At 38.9% G+C, this 23721-nt stretch overlaps 1 protein-coding gene across 2 annotated transcripts in view; it reads left to right on the top strand.

Moving 5' to 3' along the window:
• ROS1 (ROS proto-oncogene 1, receptor tyrosine kinase) overlaps positions 1–23721 on the top strand; it is a 73267-nt gene that overhangs the window by 45338 nt on the left and 4208 nt on the right. For both annotated transcript variants that reach the window (XM_027899104.1, XM_027899102.1), the window contains 11 exons: positions 396–513; positions 3460–3647; positions 4294–4383; positions 5102–5237; positions 5660–5822; positions 6098–6162; positions 8785–8914; positions 9920–10017; positions 10619–10822; positions 11881–12015; positions 17136–17299. In XM_027899104.1, the coding sequence (XP_027754905.1) occupies positions 396–513; positions 3460–3647; positions 4294–4383; positions 5102–5237; positions 5660–5822; positions 6098–6162; positions 8785–8914; positions 9920–10017; positions 10619–10822; positions 11881–12015; positions 17136–17299 (1491 nt within the window). The remainder of the gene's footprint in view (positions 1–395; positions 514–3459; positions 3648–4293; positions 4384–5101; positions 5238–5659; positions 5823–6097; positions 6163–8784; positions 8915–9919; positions 10018–10618; positions 10823–11880; positions 12016–17135; positions 17300–23721) is intronic.

Below are 23721 nucleotides of genomic sequence, written 5' to 3'. Positions count from 1 at the left end.
GAAAGCAATTTTCTTATACTAAGAGCCAATAGTTCTGTGTGTTTGAAAAGTAAATAACACAATATCATACCTTCGAAAATAATAGGGAGAAAGAAATGAGATTTACTTCAAAGTGGAGCAGAGGAACAGAGTGAGGGAAACTGAAATGAAGTGTCTATACTTATGTGAACTCATTACTGGTGAAAGGCTGCATGTGAAAAAGAATTTTGAAATTTATCCATTGCAAAGAGAAGGCCAAAGATACATTCCAGATAGGGATTACTGCTGTAGATCCTCCATCCTTTTGTACATCTAAACACTCATTTGCACATCTAATTTTTTTCTGTGCCCGTTAGCCCTTTGTCTTATTATAAACACATACTGAAGGTTCTGCTTTTTTCCCTGTTTGGCTTAAGCTGGCGTTCCCAGTAAGCCAGGAGTGCCAAAAAGAGCAGAAGACACTAAAAACACCATACAGTGGGAAAAGGCTGATGACAATGGAAGCAACCTGACCTACTACATATTAGAAAGCAGGTAAGCTGTGCATGCAGGTACCCTTCCCATAGGTAGCCGCCCAGAAAAAAATCTGGTGTGCAGGGATTTCCAGGTTGGCTCTGATGGGAAGAGTGAAGTATCTATGATGCAGAAGGCCCTTCTCATTGGGGTCTCTTTCTTAGATAAACCAAGTAGCTGTAGTTTCCAGAAATTCCTGGAAAACGTAGAAGAAAATATACACTAACAATATTTTCAGACCAACTTTGAAATATGGTGATATATTTTGATCTTTGTCAGTGAATTAGAAGATTCAGAGATAATTTCAAATCACAGTTTTCAAGTATGTAGTATGTATTTTTGGCTAAAATATATGTATAAATACCTTAGTGTTCAGAGGACTCATGAAAAGTTCTTATAGTGTTGCCAGAAGTAGAGTACGGGATGACTACAACTATTGTATGGGATGACTATGGTTACAACTTGTCCCAGAAGGTGACAGTAACCCAAATTCTTATTAATAAATCCCTTGAGGTGGATTAGAGTGAAATGACATTGAATAATCAGTGTTTGCAAACATATATATGCAGAGTTTATTTTGGAACAATTTTGTCTCAAAGGTAAACAGGTATGTTGACATTTTGGGTGTTATCATCTACGGCAGTACAGAAGTATTAAAGCCTGTACAGCAATGTAGCAACATTAAAGCATAGAGATAACACTTCAGGGAATATGTAAGGAAGGGAAAGGGAAAGAAAGGATAAAGGTGGAAAAATATATATAGTCACTGTCCACTGGATCTAGCAATGAAACTTGGTAGTTAGAGCTTCTGTGTCAGCTGGTTGAAGTGGTGGTCTTGATCTGTTGGGTCTGGGGGAAGACCACCCCCCACAAACTCCAATATTTCATGAGTAAATGTACACTTCCAGCTCAGGTGGAAACGCTCCCTGGGGTGGAGAGTTTTACCATGGATCATGTCACAGGACATGTCACAAGTTTTCAAGGCTCCTTCAAAGGGTTTTTTTACAGCAGAGTCATCATGTAAGGGAGGACATTGGCATGATAAGAAGAATTTATCCCACCTTGCAGAGTTTGTCTCTTCTTAGTCTCTTTCCTTATGTTGAAATCCCGTTTGTGGCTTCAGGTATGCATGCTCTCCTGCACGTGGGATAGTTGGACAAGGGCACCCACTCACCTGATTTGAAAGTCCTTTCATAGTAGGCATATTCAGGGAGGGGTAGGCTTTGCTGGGTGAGCAGTTGTTTCTTTGCAGATTGCAAAAGTCTTCTGATGATCTTACAATGAATAAGTCATTAACGGTTTCAGTCTCTGACAACAATATAATTTTTAAAATGCTCTGTCATCAAATACAGACAGGTTGCCTGGACTATGCATGTCACACTAGAGTGTCAGTTCATGCTTATTCCCACACTGACATTGGAAAGGCTGAGTGGGCAGGTTAGAGTGTATTGCTGTGGGCAGTGACTCTGAAACTTCTAATGAATTTGACTGTTTTTTGACCATGACTTTGGAGAGATCTGTTTAAATCAGTCAGTGCAAACTTAATTAACCATTATTTAAAAATGAGGAGAGTCCATCTTCTGAGATGTTAACTGTGTCATTGTTTGAAATCATTACTGATGAAAGGAAGCAGTTTTCTAAACTCAGCAATTATTTCTTTTTTCTCAGTTAGCTCTCTGCTTATGAAAGCTAAGGACTGACAGCACTCTGAGGCTGGGCGCACTTTACCTATATAAGTTTTCACCCAGACATATTTTCCTTGTGCTGTAAGCTTCCTCTGTCCCGTTCTATGAGCAGAGAGGAGCACTGACCCACATGCTATGAGTCAACAATAATTTTGATTTACCAACAGCCAGTCTGTATCTGACTTGTTGAGGTTGGGTAAAGAAAAGTCTGTTGGCCTGTGTCAGAGCTGTCCATCAGCTGCTGTGTTATTCAGACTCCAGCTTCTTACTCATCTCTGGAGTCAGAAAGCATCACTGAGGTGGTCTTTTAATGAAATAAGCTTTTCTCCTTCAGTTTGAATGTGCACATGCTGATGTTTCTGACTGAATTTCACTTTGACCCTCATGGCCCTTTTACATTACGTAGAAAAATATTAAGTCAGTTGCATAGCATTCTAGAAAATGTTTGCATAACCCTTTGAAACAACCACTTTTTTTCATAAAACTCTAGTAGGGATATGTGCACACCGAGGACATGAAAATATAGTTTTCCCGTGTCTTTCTGGTTTAGATACATTTGACCTTTTTTCTGCATTAGGGTGTGTTGGAAGAATGATTGACATGCTCATGAAGGTCATTTTACATGATATATTATGGTCTTGCATGACAGAAAATGATATTTCAGATATGGCTTTTCAAGTTCAAATACATGGTCTTCTTTTGGTTTGTGAATAATCAGCTCTGAATTTACTATAAGCAATCAATCTCAGTCCAGTGGGGGAAGGAAGAAATACACCCATCAGTCAGCAGATACTATGGGAAAGTGGCTTGCTAAAGAATTGTGTCTTCACTGCCAATTACTCGCTTCCTATTTAGCTTGTGAAACCTGATGCCCAAGAGCCACTGAATTACTCTGGGCCTGGGGGGTCAAAAACTCTAACAGGGTAGAAAAAAATGGTTACTTTTCTCTGAAAGCTAAATAAGAAAGTTTTGAAATTGTGGATGTGAGGCATGCACCGAAACAGGTGAAAGTGTGCTACAGCTTTTTATTTCTAAAATGTTCTAGTATTTAATTTCCAATGCCAAGATAAAGACGTAATTCTTAGCATTGCTGAAATGGCATGGCACAATTTTTTACTCTGTAGCCACAATCCCACAACCAGGCTGAGTTTTTATGCAGGAAGAGGGATGTTGTGAAAACCACGGAATTGAAATGAAAAACAGAGTGGGGGTGGGGGGGGGCAGTAAACTGCCCTTGTGGCATCAATGACATATCTTTGTTGTTGTGCTGTGCATGTTTCAGGAAGCAATCTGGCAACACCAGCAAAATGAAGTCCTTGTGGGAGATGATTTACAATGGCTCCTGTGGCAGTATTTGCACATGGAAGGCCAAGAACTTAGAAGGAACTTTCCAGTTCAGAGCAGCAGCTGCAAATGCACTGGGAGTTGGAGAATACAGTGACACAAGCACGAATATAATTCTGGGTAAAGGTATGTCTCATACTTTAGTACTCTGCTCATTTTTTTTTTTTTTTTTTTTTTAGTTCTAAGTAATCATACCAATTTATGAATGGAGACTTGCTATTTTAACCATGATGTTGCTGCAAAGGTAAGGTAATGTGTCTAGTAGGTAATAAATGATGCTGTTTATATGATGGACCCCAGCTGTTAGTGCTCATGCAGGCTCTTCTGCATAGAATGGTGGGCCTGAAATGTGCTTCTGCTCATTTATACCAGTTTGCTTCTGTGGCCCTGACACTGCTTTATGATATGATTCTTGAAAAAAGGCAAGCTCCCACACTAGACAAAGATGTGAGGATTACTTCTTTCCTTCGACCAGAATGTTAGACCTACACTCTGTGGGTGCTTTTGGAAATCCCACCTTGAGTGGCTAAACAGTTCAGCATTTTCTCTTTCTGCATGCACTGTAGGTCATAACCACAGGAATGGCCCAGATCTGGGGGAGAAGGATTAGTCTGACCAAATGCAGACATCCACATACAGTCTACAAGAGAGCTTTGTGCAGAGGAAGACATTTACACAGCAGGCTGCTCAAGGGTTCTCTCAGGTCACCTCCATAGGATTGATCCTGTTTGTATACACAGTCATTAACCAATTTTCCCCTTCTATTTAACAGAAGGCATGGGCACCGTGGGCACCATTGCTGTCATTGCTTCTGTGATTGGAGCTGTGCTGGTTTTGTCTGTGGTCTTGCTATTCGTTTTTGGTACGTGGCTAAGTTTTTTGCATATGCTTGGTTTGCCAGACTTCAGTAAAAGGCAGTCCAGGTGTCGAGAGACGACTGTCCTCCAGGTTTAAGGAAATGCTGAGCTATTCCTAGGATGGGAGCTGGAAGGAATTTGCATATTCTCCTTCTCTGATGCCCTAAAGATAACTGTCTATATTTTCACTATCGAGGACAGGATGCAAATTCACTCCATCCTCAGGCATTTCTTGCTGTTGATTCCCTGCAGGGAGAGCATAGGAATGCTGAAGAAGCTTTGATGTTCATGTGTATCCTTATAAAAACTTGTATTTACAATTCTCAAGTTTGGAACTGCATTTCTTCACCCAAGATCTGAGCTTTTTCTTAAGCTTTGTTTCTGAAGAAGGGATGTAATGATTACCCTGAGGTGTACATGTCTACATATGATGGTCCTGTCCTCTCACTCCTCTTCCTGTCCCTGGGATGCAGCAGCCACCCTTTGGGCTTGTATTCTGCCACATACAGAAATGGATGTTTGACTGGTTTCTCAGCACAACGAGCTGAATATGTGTTTTGTGGGAAAAAGTTGGCCGGATGGCTGGTTGGAAATGACTTGCGTACATGAGCTGCTTGGGGGCCATGTTGAACTGAATAATAAAAAGTCTGTAGCCTTTCAGCCTGTTTGCACATTGGGATGCTCTCAGAGTGAAATATCTCATTGTCTCCTTTTGTGTTCCAGTATTGCACCAAAGATGGAAACCCAGAAAACAGGCCTTGCCTGGACAGATAGTGTTTATCAAGGAAGATAAAGAACTAGCTCAACTCAGAGGCATGTCTGAGACAGTGGGAATAGCCAATGCCTGTTACGCTATACGGTATGTCCTCAGGGCAAAACCACGTATTTTCAGGACAAAAACGTGTAAGAGGGCTTCCCTGGACCAGTTTTCATCAGGGCACTGATTCCTGACACCTTAAGGTAGAGTTAAGGGCTGCATATGTGCTGCAGGGCAGGTCTGCTCTGAAGGGCACCCCTGACATGTGGTCTCCCTGGTGTGGAGCCTGGCCTGGATTGACCCTAGCCCACTCATCATGCTCACCCTGGCAAGAAAAGCAAGTGCATGAGGAAGGACAAAGTTCTGGTGTTTTCTAATAGCTTCCAAGACATCCAGACCTCAACTAAGCTTCTCTTAAATGTACCTGATGATACAAATAGTACCAGCTTCATTTGAGGAAGAATTTTAATAAAATTTCAAACATTCTTAAGTATGAACAAGTGATTAGTGTTGCCGTTTTGTAGTACTCTTCCTTCTCAGGCAGAGGTTGAATCATTGCCAGCTTTCCCTCGGGACAAACTGAACTTGCACAAATTGTTAGGACGCGGAGCATTTGGAGAAGTGTATGAAGGGACTGCAGTAGATATCCTGAAAGATGGAAGTGGAGAATCCAAAGTAGCAGTCAAGGTAATTGTAGCTGTGTATTTCTCTGGCAGTGGAATGGGATGGGCAGATAGGTTTGTCTTAGAGGTTTTACCTGAGACATGGGTGTTGACAGTCTGGGTACTTCCTTACAGCATTTCTTGCAAGTCACCTAAAGTTGTGCCTATCTTCTTGTAATGATTTCTGGAAAATAATGTATATTTAAGGCCATGTCTATGTCTGTTTGCTTTACTTAAGTGCTAAGTGATGATGTTGGTGATGACCGTCGTGTTACTACACTTTTGCTTTCTCTTGAGTAGACTTTGAAGAAGGGTGCGACAGACCACGAGAAGAGCGAATTCTTGAAGGAGGCATACTTAATGAGGTAGGGACAACTCTGCCTCTGGGCACCCTTCAAAGCCAGCATCATGTGAAGATGGTGGCCTTCCAGAGGAATGAAAACAACACTTTCCTCTAAACAAAGTATTGTGGCACTTTTAGGGTGTTCTGTTTCTGCTAACAAAGTAAATCGCTACTGATGAATCTTAATGAAACTAAAACTCTAAAACAGATTAGTAAAATTTAAAATACATATTGCAAGTTCAATATGCTCATGTCATGAATTTATTTGGGTTTGGACTCGTGTATTTTGGTACCCATGCTCATCTAAGACTAAGTTAGTTGTTAAAGGCAATTCGACAACATTTGGCTAATCCCGTTTTACCAAAACAGATCAGAACCAGCTGATGCCTTGAAGTTTTAACTTACTCTGGAAATTGTTTCTAAAAAGTGTTCATATTTACCACTAGAGGCTGCCACATACCTTTTCTATTGAGGTAGATGTAATGAATGACACCAATGCAAGAATTTTAGGTTTGTGTTTAGAAAGGTTTGTGTTTCAGCTGGAAATCTGGTTTTCAGAGTCTCCACAGAAATAAATAGAAGTTCAGCTAAAGTTTTCAGATGGTAACATTGGACTAAGAGTTCAGTTTAATTTTCAGACACACCTCTGCTCTTCTTTGACTTTTATTTCCTGAATGCAGAATTAGAATAATTTTTTGAAAAATGAAGGATTTTATATCACGCACAGAAAACATTTTGTTATTAAATTTGAAATTGATTTTCATAACATTCTGTTTTTGGATACGTTTAAAAAAAAAAAAAAAACAAACTTGCATTTTTTGCCTAACTTTTTCTACACACTACCTGAATGAGGTAAGTGGCTTTTGAAAACCAAAATGTAACCATGTCATTAAAGCAAAAATTATTTCTAAACAGTAGCAGTTGTGTGTAAATGTCTTATAATTTATCTTCAGTCTATCTAGCGGTCATAAACCCAGTCAAGGTCTCTTCCGTGTAGTGTGGAAATTATATGGACCCATAGTTAAAAGTCTCTGAAGCTTCTCTAATTCTGCTTTCTTGTTGCACATAATAATCCAAACCCAGAAATCCTGGAAGAACATTTAAATGCAAACCTTAATATACACCAATAAAAGTAAGTACAGCAATAAAATGAGTCAGAGAAATTAAGAGAAGAGTTTATTATGTATTCCTAGTAGTCATTAAACAATAACAATAAAAAATATATTTTTTATTATTTAGTTTTCTAATATGAAAAAATAACTTAGTTCACACTAAGGACTTGATTTTTCTTTATGTTCATCTGTAAGGTCTCATAAATGAAATCAAGCTTAGAAAGGAAAAATAAGTGGATCTGATTGTTTACAAACCTTGATATAAGATTTATAAGTGCAACTTTTGTTTTGCTTACCTTTTTGGATGTTTGTTACAATTTGGATTGTAATGTTACGCATACTGGCCCAGTTAAGCTGCATATAGGACTATTTATTACTTCTATTATTGCTACGCAGCAGTAGGGAAATTAAGTTGTCTCTATTACAAAAAAGTCATTTGTTATCGGTAATTAGTGAGTCATTTGTGTACAAATAAGTATAGGAAACCCTTGTCTGTATCCCATCACTTGGGATGTAAGGAATGACAGCTCAGTGGAAAAAGGTCTGTGTTGATTGTAGGGAAAATGCCAGGTGCTCCTTCCCCTCTTTTTGTTCCTGAGAGGGCCAAAGTTTCTCTGACGCAGAGCTATGTGCTAGGAGCCAGGGGGAACTGTCAAACTCCAAATCACACTTTTTGCACCTGAGATTGTGTGAATTGAAAGAGGTTAGAAGGAAAACGTACCTCTATTTTATTTGTTTACACTTGCACATTTGACAGCATTTTGGACACCATCATTTCTCCCAGTAGAGTCAAGTTTCTCTGACTGCTGGTGCAATTGCTTTCACACAGTGGTGAGAAGGAAAACCATTTTCTAAAATAAGAGATATGACTGTAAAAACACAGGCACTAACAGAGGCAAAAATATTCCTTCTTCATTCTTTAAAAAGTGCTAGGTCTGAGAGTGCCAATTCCTCTGTGGTAATCTCTATCTTTTTAGACACACACAGCCAATTACTTGCATACCTATAAGTATTTGTCATGTATATTTTGTTTCTCTTGAAAATATACTGTGAAAAACAGTTCCTCTCTGAATTGTGAAAATAATATATTGCACCTTGCACTTTTACCTTTCTCTGTGCATTTTTCTGAATCAGTAGTTCTACTGTGAATATATAAGTAAAAGTAATCTATTAAAATAATATAGATACTTTCAATGTACAGGTGGCAAATCATGTTATTCCTAGAAGAAAATGTCATTTAGCTACCTTTCTTTGCTTCCTGGAAATAGAATGAAGTGTGTTTTTTAATATGCGTGCATGTGTTAGAGTGCCTGTCAAAGACAGTGTAAGACTGTGTTTTGAAGGGATGTCCCTGAATTCTCTCCATGACTGAGCAAATCCAGGCACTGTGAGTTACTGAATCATGTTGTTTGTAGAGGCAGGATTGTAAAAGCTAAACTGCACATTCATTGCTTACAGCTATATACACTTTGTTAGCCATTAACCAGGTGGATTTCTCATATGAAGTCTTACAGTTGTTTCTTTCTCTTTAGTAAATTTGATCATCCCCACATTCTGAAGTTACTTGGTGTGTGCCTGTTAAATGAACCTCAGTATCTTATACTGGAGCTGATGGAAGGAGGGGATCTACTTAACTATTTACGAGGAGCCAGAAAACAAAAGGCAAGCACTATGAGACTTATATGTTTAGCCTGTAACTACCCGCAGTTTCTCAGTTTTTCCTTTCTCAAAGTCCATGCTGATGTTCAGCTGTTTCTGCACCTGCAAAGTCTGACTTGGTTTTTCCCTAACACCCTGAGACTTTAATGTTGAGTGCTGACCTTGTGTTCGGTGATGCTGTGAAGAAGATTGAATGTCATTAGATTACTGACCAAAATCGTGGTTTCAGTCATGAGATGTCTGCTGAATTTCTCTCTGTCAGAATCATAACCAGTCCTTTGGAAAGTGATCATAAATAATGGTGGTCATGTATGTGGTCTACTAGGTATTATAGGTTTTTTTTTTTTGTCTTTGAATAACAGCAGTATCATTAGGGTGTGAGGCATGGTCCAGGCATATAAGAAGATACTATCCCTGTATCCTCAAATTCTTTAGAAGGAAAGTGGAGACAAGAATAAAGAACAAACAGCTTGAAGTAAATTTTTTCATAGTTAGCATGCAGATTAAGAATGTGGATGGATCCTACGATTGTAGGTCAAAACAACAATGAAATTTTATATCATGATAGCAATTGTACAGTTCATTTACGTAATCTGATCAAATCCACAGTCAGTATTGAACTGTACTGAAATGTATATACAGGTATTCTACTAGAAGTATGCCACACTGATTAATACAGTAACAAGAAAACCTGATCTGAGAGTGGGAGGAAATTTTCAGAGTCCCATTTCTTCCACAGCTCTGAAGGTCCTAGGATATTTTTAGCCCCAAATCAAAGAACAGGATGTGTTCACCTTCCTTACTGTGTAGTGATTTGGCAGTTTACCCTACTCCTAATTAATATTCAATCTATTGACATGCAGAGATTTTACACCTGTGCTTTGACTCTCTTGGAAAAATCCTACACATTTAAAATGAGGAAACAATATTGTCTTTGCATAGGGAGGTTGTCATTCTGAGTTGGTAAAGCTGGAAGGCATGATTAACCTCTGTCTTTCTTTCTTCTAACTCCAGAACCCTTTACTGACAGTGACTGATCTCTTGGATATATGTTTGGACGTTTGCAAAGGCTGTGTCTATTTAGAGAAAATGCATTTTATACACAGGTACAGAACTTATGTTCTTAGCCTTCACAGGTTTACCCACAGTGTCGGGACTAATTATCTTACCTGGGAAAAAATGCCTAGAAAGATGTCATAATGTAACAGGAAAGGGGAGAGCACTGCAGTAAAATCTAATATTATGCTTTTCTGCTAAATATCACCTGCAGTTCTTTCACAAAATGGTGGGCTACTCTAAGACCTGAATCTAGGACTTATTGAACCCTTGGCAAGAATCATACCCTGTGCAACAGAGAGAAGGGCAAGTGGAGAGATATAATTTACTGTCCTCATCTGCCTAATAGGTAGCTTTAGAGGACAGAGAAGTACAGGGAAAAGATGAGAAGCAACAGGTACAACTTACAGCAAAGGATATTAAATAATATTGTTCACTATGCAAGATCAACCACTGAAAGAGATGGTCCAGAGGGGTTGTGTCATCTCCAGTCTTGAAGACATGCCAAACTGAACTAAGTTAGGTCCTAAGTCCCATGATCTAACCTTGAGGTTGGCACGGCTCTGAAGAGAGGGTTGAACCAGATGACTTACAGACCTGCGTTACTCTGCAATGCAAACTCCATCCTCTGTTTTCTGCCTTACAAATCAGGGACCTGGCTGCTCGCAACTGCCTTGTGTCAGAGAAGGAATATGAGAGCTCCTCCCGGATAGTAAAGATTGGTGATTTTGGACTTGCCAGAGATGTCTACAAAAATGATTATTACAGGAAAAGAGGAGAAGGCCTACTCCCTGTCAGATGGATGGCTCCTGAAAGCCTTATTGATGGTGTCTTTACAAATCATTCTGATGTCTGGTGAGTTACAGCAGCTACACAGCTATGGGAATAATCATACTAAATCCCACAACAGGAAAATATTGGTTTATAGGAGGAATTACAAGGCTGTATATTGCCATCTCTAATAATTTTTAGGCCAAGACAGATTTCCTCCTAAGTGATATTTTAATGGGCTAATGAAAAGTTTGGCACTACAAATATATATATTATGAGTATATTTCTTTATGCTTTGAGCTCTAGTTCAGTTGACTGCCTGCATGCTGTTCCATTTTGGTTTTCGTTTTCCATTAGTTCTATTGTCACTTCATTCCTACAGCCAAATACTTCCCTCTTACCATTTCACCCTCTTCATGTGACTTCTTTATTTTGAACATCAACTTTCTCAGTGTCGTCAGGGCAAAGCCAAAGTACTTGGCTGTGGAGGTTTACCTAAAGTGTATATTTCAGTGGCTTTGAGTGTGTGGTGAAGAAGCAGAGATCCACTGCCAGGAGACATGAAAAACCCCTCAAACAAAACCAGATCCACAAAACCTGAGATTCACACAAGTTTAGATTTCGTGGCCGTAGGTACTCATGGTGGGTTATATCCACCAGTCTTGTCCAAGTCCTCAGCCCCTGCACCAATCCATTTGACCATCACTCTTGCACTTATCTAAGCAAGTCGTTTCGTGCTCTGTGCCAAACCAAATGAGGTGCTGATTGCTCCATGAGTGGTGCTTAGGAGAATTCGTCTCTCTCCATTTAAAACATATCCTCTAGAGATTTCTAAACACTTGTTTAAGTAAGGACGTGCTCAGTCAGGGAGTGTTGCCCAGGGAAGATGTGGGTACTGAATGCCTTCTGAGCTGCATCTCACTGAGTCTGGGAATGTGTGTCAGTTCTGCATATCTATTTTAGCTCTTCCAGAGACTGGCGTAGGGACAATAATGAATTAAGACTTCTTACTTAATTTTTCTAACTGAGTCTTATTCTTAGGTTAGACACATTTTATCTGTTAATAAGGAGATTATTCTTGAGGACTGGCTACTAATTTTTCTTTTCTCTTTTTTTTTTTTTTTCTTGGTGGTGTTTTTTAGGGCTTTTGGAATACTAGTGTGGGAAACATTAACTTTGGGTCAACAGCCATATCCAGGTTTGTCCAATACAGAAGTTTTACACCATGTACGATCAGGAGGAAGGCTGGAATCTCCAAACAATTGTCCTGATGACCTGTAAGTTAATTTTGTTTAAATGTTGTTGATAATATTTATAAGAAACAGGAGGCTTGTTGCCAGTCATACCCATGCAGAGCTGAACAGCGTTCCTTTTTGTTTCCAGTAAAAGAGCTAGCACTGGTAGCTGCCAACCTGCTGTTAATTCATCCACTATTGCAGCCTGTGAATAAGAACATAAGTATTGAAGTTGAATGGTGGATATCGGTCTTTTAAACAGAGTTTCAGGGACAATATAAAGTCAGTCCTGGGCATGAATCTGGTAGTAATTTGAGAACAGGCTGGAATTGGAACCAATACCTGATGGTATTGGTTAAAAGTTAAGATGTCTTTAAGAAAGAATTTACTGGTCTCGTAATAGTGGATATAACTGGCTTTCTCTATGGTAGCTGCAGGAATTAGGCTAATATTAGAACACACGTGAAAAATAAACTCTGTTCTCTTTATAGATAGAACCCTTGCAAAAACCAATAAGAAAAGCCAAAGCAGTACAGGAAAAGGGAAGTCTGCAATTCTGGTTAGTCTTTAGCTGGGCTGGGTAAATAAAGCCTTGAATTTCTATTTGTCTCTTGAGCACAAATCTCAGGTTTAATTGCAAAATTCTTGCAATTAAAAGAATAAAATAAATACATCTAGTGGATCAAACCCATACTGATGAGAAGTGTGTAAAGGAGGAAGCTGAACATGAACTCAATCATCACTCAATATCGTCTAATTTCACGTCTCAATTTGTTTATCATCCATTCTGCATAAGCATTCATGACAATGCATGTGACAGCTGGTCCTACAAATAGGAGAGGCTACTGATAGCGAACAATTCTTACTCCTGGGGCTGAGGAAAAGGCTTGAGAATAATTCTATGACTGGAAACCCAGTATTTCTGTAATAGATTTTACAGCCAATTACCATTCTCTGAGTTCGAAAAAGATTATTATTTATAATTACGTAGATATAGCTGAAACACCATAGTAGCAATTAATAAAACCCAACCCAAAACAAAACAACAAAAACACCAAACCAAATGAAATAAAACCAAAACCTTCCAAGCTTTAGCACTTGGAGAAACTGGAGAACTGAAGAGATTAGGATTTTAAGAACAGAGGGAAAACTGGAAGTTACAGAAAAAATGAGAGCCCAAAGCCATTTTATTTTCAATATCTTCTGCTGAAAAAGGTTTCCTCAATAAATTTCTGACAGCTGTCCTGTGAATAAAAAAGCATAGGAGGCAGCTATATCCATGTACTAGTCTGACATTCAAGCTTAAGCAAAGGCTCATAAATTGCCTTAAAACAAGTGATCAGATCTTCAGAAAAATCAAGAAAACTTTGCTTGAAGTAATTTTTAAGGTCCCAGATCTTGAACTTAGCATAGCAGATAGGGCTTAAATACTGGTCTGCCTGCTGTAACTTGTAAGATCAGTGCCTAATAGCAGGAAAGCCAAGGAGCTGATGAGCTTAGACTCTTATACCATCTTTTGTCTCATTTGGTGAACACTCAGCACCTGCATGAAGCTTCTGTCAGTAGCATAAATAGCTTTTTGAGGCTTTCCTAGGTCATTAATGGCATCCCTGGATTCTTGACATTCCTGTTTCCCTCCTTGAGGTTTTGAACCTTAGTCAGGACACCAGCCGTCAGTAATTGTCTTCTTGGCACTTTGGCTTGCTCATTGTCATTTGACAAAACAAACCATCGCTGATAGGAAGAGAGTTCAAAGGCCAAAGTACTTCAGCTGAGAAGTGTTTAGGAATCTGTGGTAGGCTTACACTGTAAGTGCAAGTAGGGCTGGCACAGAAACCTTGGGGTGAAAAAGCACTAAGGAAGTGGGATTCTTTTGTTTTGGGTTTTTTTTGGCAGGGCGAGAAATTCTCCCCCTTGCCTCCACAAGATTTTGCTCCAGGGACTAATCATCAACTTTTCCGCAAAGAAGTGTGGATAGGTAAAGCTTGGTAATGAATTGGAAAAAGGGGCTTGGAGACTTATAAATGACACTTGTTTATTGAAATATGAATTAGATCTATGAATGGCACTACATTTGCAGTCACATCCACATCTGGCACAGTCATTTGAGTGTGAGGCTTGCATGCAAGAGAATACCAAGGTTTGGGTTTATCTGAGCTAACATAGATCCTCAAAGTCTGTGGATTAGAGTCAAGAGAATTTGTACAAGCACCATACCACTTGCTGACCTGAAGTTGCAATTTCACCAAATGCTCAGTGCCATGCAACTGACTTTGATGAAGAAATTTTAGCTTGGTAACTTGCTATTTGTCTCTGGGAATGGCCTCTGGAGGGACTAAGAGAATGAGAGAGAGGAAGGCCTTGATCAGACTGCATCAGATGAAAGCAGGCACTCTTCTTCATCATTGCAAATTTTTATAAGAAAATCTCGCATCAATTATATTTTCCATTTCATGTGAGAAAAAATTGGTAGTGCTGCCCTGTAGCTTCTGTGCTCTGTAGCAAATTTCAGGAATTTTTCACTTTCAGCTTCCAGTATTGGATACTGAGTATTAGTTCTTTGTTTTCCAGGCCCTTGAAATTTAATTTGCCCCAGGTATGCAACTCTGTTGGACATATAGTTGTCAGTTGTTGCACCCAAATAAAACACAGTGTGAAGTGTAGGTGTGTAGGTTTACATCTAGTTGAAAGGCTAGTTCTTAAAACTACCATAAACCTTTAGCTGATGCTGTGTTTGGAACTGTTATTTTTTCGCTTTTTCCTGAATGGCTTTCCCTATATAGTAGGGGAGTCCTCTGAGTCTCTTTCTTATGGTAAGTGATGCACTATTTGCCAACACATGTTTGGATCCCCAAATATATAGGAATATGCTCAGGGTAAAAGTTATTGTTTATAGGCAACTTGGCATATTAACCTGGCTTTCACCCTCTTGACTGACCTCCTGCTGATGCATTTCTGAGCTAGTGAAAGTTTATGTTATGTGACCTAAAACTTTTGATATCACAGCATGACTTAAAAGCTAAATATCATGCCACAAATAGCTGTACATGCAAAGTTTGCAGATGTATTTTGAGACAGCATGAAAGTTTTTGTCATTAGAAACCTAAGGCCTACCTGAATTAAATACTTGGTGAAAAATACCAGTTCTATATGGTACTGATATTTTAAGACAACTAGCAAGTCATTTAATTTAGGAAATAAAAATATGGAATATAACAAAAAAGAGAAAATTACAGTACTGAATGTTTCAGCAACCATTAATATCCCCACTCCATAGCAAAACTGAACTGCCTTATAAAGCGGATTGTCCAGTAAAAAATTAAAGACATTGATTGGTCACAGGAATACAAAAATATTCAGAATCCACACTTGTGATATTCTTGTTTCATAAGTGAAAAGAAGTAGATTTAGATTGTATCTAAGGAGTAATTTTTTAATGATAAGGGTGGTGAAAGACTGAAACAAGTTGCCCAGAGAAGTTGTGGATATACCATCCCTGGAGCTGTTCAAGGCCAGATTGGATGGGACATGAACAACCTGGTCTAGTGGAAGATGGCTGGCAGGTTGGACTAGATCATCCTTGAAGGTCCCTTCTAACCCAAAACATTCTATAAGTCTATGACTTATGTATCATTTCCTGTTTTTTTCTTATTCTGTTGGCTTATGGCTGGCTGTTTCTTCCTTTCAGTTGAAGGAGCAGTGTATTCCATCAGCTCTTTTACTTCATTGCTACACTTTTCACAAGGCTCTGCTCATGAGAGCCCAACTGCTAACCTGGTGGAGCACAGCACCTGAACTCATGTATTTGGCTTAGATATCCTACCAACAAGCACTTCCAGAAAGCAGATTGTTTGACTTCCAGCATCCAAGACTGGAATTTAGTGTGACAGACACTGCTGACAGCAGAAGGAAAACCAGTTATTTAACCTCATTTTGAGTCCTATTCAGTACTTTTCTTTATATATTTCCAGTGTCATCAATAACCAGTACACCTGAACGTAAGCAGATGAAGTAATTCAGAGTGTTATGAAGTCACTACCATTTTTCAGATTCTTAAAATGGATTTTCAAAATTGCATGGGATCATTTTCAAAAAACAGAATCCCTCTGTGCGACTTGGAAACCACAGGATACAGGTCAATGAAAAGTGGTTCTGAAACGGTTTTCCTACTCATATTTTCATCCAACACTAATATTTTAATGAAAAATATAATTGAAAAATCAGAAGTCAAGAGATTTTTGCCAGCTGTCACTAAGGGTTTTGTCAAATACTCAGTTGTAGTGAAGGACATCAGTCATCTTTTTAAGATGGATAAGCAAGGATCTGAGTAAGCCAGTTCATTTCACATAACAGTAATGCCTGGTATCACATAGCAGCAGGTCTGGGAGGGTGTTTGTCAGGCAAGGGTTTGAACTTAGGGCTTAGAGGTAAATGCTCCACATTCCATGAGCAGCTTTCTGAACAGGCCTTTCACTGGCTGCTCTCAGGTTTTGGGACTCTAAGACCTCTTTCCACTCCCAACACTTAGCATGTCCAGGTGCTGGCTGTGTTTTGGTTTTCAGCCTGTCTCCCACTGGCTTTTGTAGGATTTGGTTTTGTGTAGCATAAACTCACCTTGACTAAGGAATAAAACCCAGCCCTATCCTTTATACAAACAGGAGGTAAAGTTTTCCACTGAATGGTAAAGATAGTGTTGTACAAGGTGGGCTGGAATCCCTGCACCCGGAGGAAATTCATACCATTTTTGCCTTTGATGGGAAAACTTACTCCACTTTGNTTTTTTTTTTTTTTTCCCCCCCCCCCCCCCCCTTATGTGAGAGAATTTCCTACTTGTCTGCTTCCTTAGAAAATATTTCTGGTTTCTTCAGTGAGAGTAGATATTAATGGAAAATATGGTTTTCAGTGGTAGTGGGGTTTTTTTGTGCTTTGTTGTTGGTTGGTTGGTTGTTGTTTTTATGCTATAACTGCTCCCAATCTCAAAAATATCCATCTTTGAAAAATAAAAAGGTTTCACGGTGAGTATTCCTCAGCAGCTGATGATAATCTTTGTACCACATAGAAAGTTTTCATGCCAAACTTACTTCTCAGATGTTTAATGGTAAGTGTTGAAATGGATGATTTTATTATTGTTAATGTTTGCACTGTAAATTTTTCTTTTCCAGATGTGATTTAATGACAAGATGCTGGTCCCAAGAACCTCACAACAGACCTACTTTCTCTTATATTCATGACAAACTGCAAGAGATGAGACACTGTCCACTGTCCTTCACCCACTACCTTGAAGACAAAGAGGCATCAACTGGAGTCATCAACCAAGCTTTCGAAGGTGAGTCTGGGCCAGCACCTGCTGTTCTTGTGGCCTGTCTCCTGTGAGCAAAGTGGCATTCAGCAGTGCTTTTCATTGCATTTGCCACTGTCTCAAAGTCTCTGCCTGTAAAATGGAAACAGCAAAGATTTACCTTGGTCATAATGAACTTGTAAGGATTCATTAGGTGCCACTAGGTACAGTGCATTAGATAAAGCATGTATAAGATTACCAAGCAAAAAGGCCTAAATGAGGTTACAACTGAGCCTGACTCACAGAGACATCCGACTTGCATCTAAATTTTTGATATTTCACAGCCCTGTTCCACTAAAGTAAATGCTTGAGTTCCTTGTACAACCAGAAGAGCCTTAGAAGGCTTCTGGTGGAAATCTGTTTCAATTTCAAAGGCATCTACATCCTCTGCATCTGGTAAACATAGCTGTTAGACACTTATTATAGGAGTACTGATTCAGTAGTCTCCTGAAAGGGAGGTATAATTTAATCTCCCAAGTATGGCATCCTTTATCCAAGCCCAAATTGCGATAGAGTCAGGTCTTCCCTGTGCTCTGCACACTGTGAATGAGCAAACTAGGTGATGTTAGGGAAGGTATACTTAAGATATGGGACATGACAAAGCCCAGTTATGTAAGAACATTATTCAGGTTGTGAAGGCAGGAATTAAAAAAATCAGTGGTGCTAAATTTGAAGTTGTCTATGCAACTGTGACTTAAATCATGTAAATATGGAAATGAATGTCCTGACTGGGCCAGAACAACAATCTCTTCGCATCCTGCAGTAATTCCTGACTAACTAAATATTGAGAAAGTGAAAATCTTAGTAAACAATGTAATCTGAATCTGCAGAAAAGGAAGTTTTGTTTAATTGAAATATTTCACTTTTGTTTCACAGATCTCTTTTTTTTTTATTTGATCTATTTGCATTCTATGGTTTTCTAAAGAAAAATATTGAATGGCAAAAGAGGTAATTTCCATTCTAAAAAATGGAAAAAAATCCTAAACCTATCTGTTTCTAAAGTATTTAAAGGCTTTATTTTGGTGAGAATTTTTTGTTTGGTTTTTTTTTTCCCCTCCTTCAACAATTGTTGCTGAACTAGGACCTCATCCTGCTTCACAAACAGTTTTGATACTTTAGTATTTTGTCTTTTTTTAAAAACTTCCTAATCCATCACAGTACTCAAATACACAATTATATAGACATTTTTCTACAGGAGACTACCTATATTCAATTCACTGGTATTGCCCAGTGCTCACTTAATGCTAGTCTCTTTGATGTTTTGCTAATCTTTATCATTTTATGTAGCTTTACAAATTTCAGTTTATGCCCATCTTGATTTCTCTTTATGTCAGATCCAGCCTGTGCATGACATGTTTACATGTCACTGCAAGATTAAAAACTTTATAAAAACATGATGGGACCAAAGTAAGCCAGCACTGATAACCTATTATTTCATGCTTTTTAAACAGCTGATAATGAAAAGCTTTCTTTATTTGCATATAATGGAATTCTTTAATTTCTTTAAGGGTATCTTTGTTCTGAATAGTGGCATTCAGGAAAGAGATACTTAGTCTGGCACAAATCTAAGCCTGGCATTAGCTCAGGAAAGGAGTACAGCCAATTAATTAGGCACTGTGCCCAAGCTAATAGCCTTACATTTTGGATAGACTTTATCCCACCTAAATGCAGCTGTCTACAAGCTAGGAGTCTCATCTAAGATATTCTTCTACATAGCTCTGTAGTCAGAAGTAGAAACAGATACCTCCAGAAAGTGACTGCTCCTGTGTTTTAGGCGTGTATCATAGCATGAAAGGAGTCACCTTTTGCTTTACTCTTCACTAATTATGTCTGGTGTCTAGGTGACTTGTTACATTCTCGGACTGAATACACAGTCATAGGGTGACTAAGATTGGAAGGGACCACTGGAAGTCATCTAGTCCAACATCATTGCTCAACCAGGATCCCTTAGGCACGTTACTCAGGATCACGTCCAAAATACAGTATCTCAGATACAGTATCTCAGCCTAAATGTTTAATATTCAGGTGGCTACAGGAACACAATGTCCACTGGGCATGGGGCTGTACTGATTCAACTGCTTGCACCTACTCCTGAGCTACTGCGGTTTCTAGCTTAGACATCTCTGCATTGTATTCCCTAACTCCACAAGTGACAGAGACATCAAAACTAAGGGAGTTAAGAAATTCTTGTGGCATTATATCAATATCTCTTAAAATCTTTATCAGGGCTGATAATTCTAAAGAGAAGCCTGCCCTTCTGCTGCTTGGAATGGGGAAAGAGGCTGGAATATAGGTTGCTGTCCTTTTGGTGAAGCAGACCTGGCACAGATATAACATGAAAGAATTTTAGTTTCAGTCTCTGCAAATCTGTTTAGCATGTGTCAGCTAAGCATGATCTTTTCTCTGCTGTTAACTTGCTCAATCTAGGTAAATAATTGCTTTAAATGGGATGAAAAATATATATTCCTAATGTAAAAAACATTATTTTGCCAAGATTTCAGGTTCTACTACACAGTAGAGATCACAGAGATCCAGTAGAGATTCTGTTTGTCTGCCAGGAACAGAAGTAGTGTTCTTAAAAATTACCAAGTTGTTGCAAAGGGAAATGTGGATTGAGGCTTCCATGTAAGGTTTCACTTTAGATGATAAAAAATTAACAAAATCAGTTTACTGCAGAAAATGTTGTTGTATAATGGATTTTAGGGGTTGTCCTGATAATAGTGGTACGCCATAATGTATGTTGTATTCAGGGAATCTGTTGATGGTTGGTCACTTTTAAAATCAGACTCCATTAAGCCTGTTTATAGTAACTTAGTTGGTAAAATCAGGTCCACTCTGGTAAGCAGGGTAATTCAGTGTAAGCAGAGCTTTAGCTCTCAGAGTTCATGCTTGGCATACTCTCTCCCTGAGCCTTGGACTTTTCCCCACTAGCTGCTGTGTTTCTTCTTCTGGCTTTCCCCCATTCTTCCCTTTCCATAGGTTCTGCCCAGCTGCTGTTGCCACAGACCCATTGCTGGATCTCCGCTGCGATGGGATGGCAAAGCAACTTTTTTCATGCTTCAGTTCTCAAAACTCCTCCATAACTTCTCCTCAGGCTCATTTGGTGATTTTCATATAGGGAATGCCCATCAGGAAACTGCATAGCTTGGATTTTATTCATCTACATATCATGCTTTCATTTAAATGCATTTAAAAAACTAAACACTCCATTAGCTCTTTGCATGTCTCTATAATGCACAATACTTATTTTCCTAAATATTCATAGTTCTTCTGTAAGTTCCTGTATATTCATAGTTCTCCTGTATGTTGTTTTTTACCCAAGTACAGTCTTTATAAGCCCATTAAAATGTTATGCTGTGTACTTGACTGAAGGTCTAGAGTTCCGGTGATGTCTTAATGTTGTTGAATTACCTGACTGGGGAGACATACATCTCAGTTTTCTGTAGCTCTCCAGCTTTAAATCAATTCTATAGTTTTTCTGCGTGCAGTGTAAATCTCATGCAGTGAAGTTCAGAGAAATGTGGGGTCCAGAAGCAAGATTAATTTAATCAAGAAAAGACCACTCAGATTCTAACTAAGCTTGCAGACTAAAATGCATCCATTATGACCCTGTCGAAAACAGTTTAGGGTTTAGAATATGTCTTAGTTTGTAATTTGTAAGATATTGCATAATAAGTAAGTGATCTTAAAAATTTGCACTAATTTTTAGCTGAAACTAAGTGAAGTACTTGTGTTTGTAGTAGTAGCAGAAAGATGACAGCCAAAACAAATCCAGAAGACTGCTCCATGATGGATTGTCCTGGACAACATTTTCCAAAACTGTTACACGGTCATTGGCCTTTGTGTGTAATGAAACTCCTGTCATGAACGTCCTGCCAAGAAATGTTTGCTCTCACCAGGTGACCTGGTTCCAAAAGAAAGAGACAAATGTCAAGCAAAGTGAAACAACATGCCTCAAAATAGCTGTGATACTTAGTCTCACACGGAATCACACATCTTTCAAATTGTCTTGAGTTTTTACTACATGTAGGTAGCCACACCTTTAGCAGGTCCATACGTGCTGTCAGTGCTTTTCATAGGTGGAAGAGGTAAAAAGCATTAGATTTTCTCAATAACCTTAATGCCAGTGCAGTATGACACACAGATGGCAAGAGTGGGTGAACTAATACAGGCAGTATGTTAGTGGTCTGGGCAGCACTCTAACAGGATAGCATGGGGACGGCAAAAGAAACACATGCTGTGCTATTGCAAGAGTTACCCTTCTAAAGCAGGTATCAAGTGTCAATAAATACGCCTGAGCAATACCAGCACCTCCTGGCACCGCTACTTTGGAAAGGAGGGAAGGAAACTCAGGACCAGTGTCTACCAGTCTAGAGTTTTTCCTTCTAGCTCTTACAGGCTTTACCAGGACACTGACTGTGGGCTTAAAGTAACAATAATGGTATTTATTTGAGTGAGGGCAGCACTAACCAGCTGGAGGACTGAGACACCAGTGGGTTTTGAATTCAGTGGGACTTTACTGAGCAGAGTCTCTGTCACCAGAGTACCCACTCATTGCTGAAAGATAGTCTGTTCTTCCCCCAGTTACAAGAGGTGCAGTGTGCTAGAAGGATGGCCCTGCATTGCTGTAAAAATAACCGGACCATCTATTTTCAGACATAACTTTTTACATTTGCATATATAAGACAGCACTATATTTTTTCAGGTCCCAAGAGTGCCCCCTTACAGATGGAAACACCTGTTTAATTTGGCAAACGTTTTTGCCGACATCGGACAACTGGGCATTAAGCAGCTGGAGCGACTCCTTGCCTTTATGACCCAGGAGGACTATTCTTATCAGAGCTGCTCCCCACAGTCCCTTTTGGTCCTATATGGAAAAGATGTCTAATTGCTCAGAAAAAGTAGCTCCTCTAGTGAGAGAAGATGCAGGGCAGTTAGATGAAATCCAGGGTAAAATACTAAAGAGTAAAAGGAAACACATTTGGCCTCAAAATGTTTTTTAAACAATTTTTAATGATTTTTAAATCCCTAAAAAGGAGATGTTGCTTAGGAAGGTAAAAGAGTTAGAATTTTGTAATGTTTCCTTTTTTTACTTTTCTTTCCAAAACTAGTCACTCAGTGTATTTATTCTTTCAGCAGGTCAGGTACTTACTAAAACTGTCACTTGTAATTTTTTTAAATCTCTGTACAAAACTTTGCACTGACGGAATTTGATACTAAAATTTAGAATCAGTGATTTCATCATTAGTTATATGTTGCACTCTCTGCTGACTGACTAGCATCTGTTTTCTGTTCCCCATATAAGAGTCACAGTTTATTTTCCTAAACCAAACTGCCTTTTAAAAAACTATTCCACACAAATCTCTGAACATAAAGTAATCACTTGGACAAACGGAAGCTTCTCTAAAGCAGATGTGTTGATAAGAGACATTTTTAAAACCTTATATCTAGTCTCCTTTGTATTTTTCTGAAATTCAATAATCCTCTCCCCACTTAGCTTAGTGAGTGGCTGACCCAAAGCCAGCAGAGGTCAGAGAAAAGGCGTCTTCTAAAAGAGTGAGTGGTTACAACACTGCAGGAAAAGCAGGACTTGGTGGTGTGATTTCTTATTTGTGCTCCAGACAAATGCTGTTTGATTCCAGAGGATGCACGTGAGCCATATGATGTTGCAAGTAAAGTCATGCTAATACTTTGCCTTGGACCGAGGGAAAAAAAGTCACATGATATAATGTTATAAGAGCTGACATCTGTGTAGACAGATGTGGATAGATATAAGCAACTAAAATGTAAGCACTGCATTCACACTGTCTGTCTAGGCTGTTTGGCAGTCAGCAGAGAGCTGTAGACACATTCAGAGGATGTTAATGCATTAAGGCAAGGATGTGAAATACGCACCTCCACAAAGCAATTAATTCCTTCTTTCTCTCTCTGTTGGCTATAAAGACAGCCTAGGCAAGGGGCTTAAATTGGACATGTAAGATATGGGTCCTTGAAACTCGGTAAAATTAATCCTGCTTTGTGATCTGGAGAAAGAGAGCACTTTCCTATTTGTATAGCCTTATTCCATTGCAACAAATGTGGAACTGGTCTTTTTTTGATGCTTTTATATTATTAATTATAATAAACTAGAAAAGAGTCATGTTTATATCTGTAATTCCTCAGGCAGCTTCTTGCACATAGGGATTTCAATTCACAGATCTCTAAAAAAATCTATTAAAATAAAAAGAAAGGCAGGCAGTCAATGCTCCAAGCAGATTAGATCTGAGGAAATGCAGGATAAACAAAATTCTCACTTTTAACACATTTAGTGTCTGACAGAATAGCAAAGCTCTATGAGTCATCCTCAAACCATGCAAGATCATATGCTTCATTAGACAGGAAACACAGATATATCTCCACTGATACATAAT

This window comes from Empidonax traillii, unplaced genomic scaffold, assembly GCF_003031625.1.
Source record: "Empidonax traillii isolate 1590-97213 ecotype Southwest subspecies unplaced genomic scaffold, ASM303162v1 scaffold641:size396790, whole genome shotgun sequence".
Taxonomy (NCBI): Eukaryota; Metazoa; Chordata; class Aves; order Passeriformes; family Tyrannidae; genus Empidonax; species Empidonax traillii.
The sequence above is the reverse complement of the archived record's forward strand: the minus strand, read 5'-3'. Positions and strand labels throughout refer to the sequence as shown.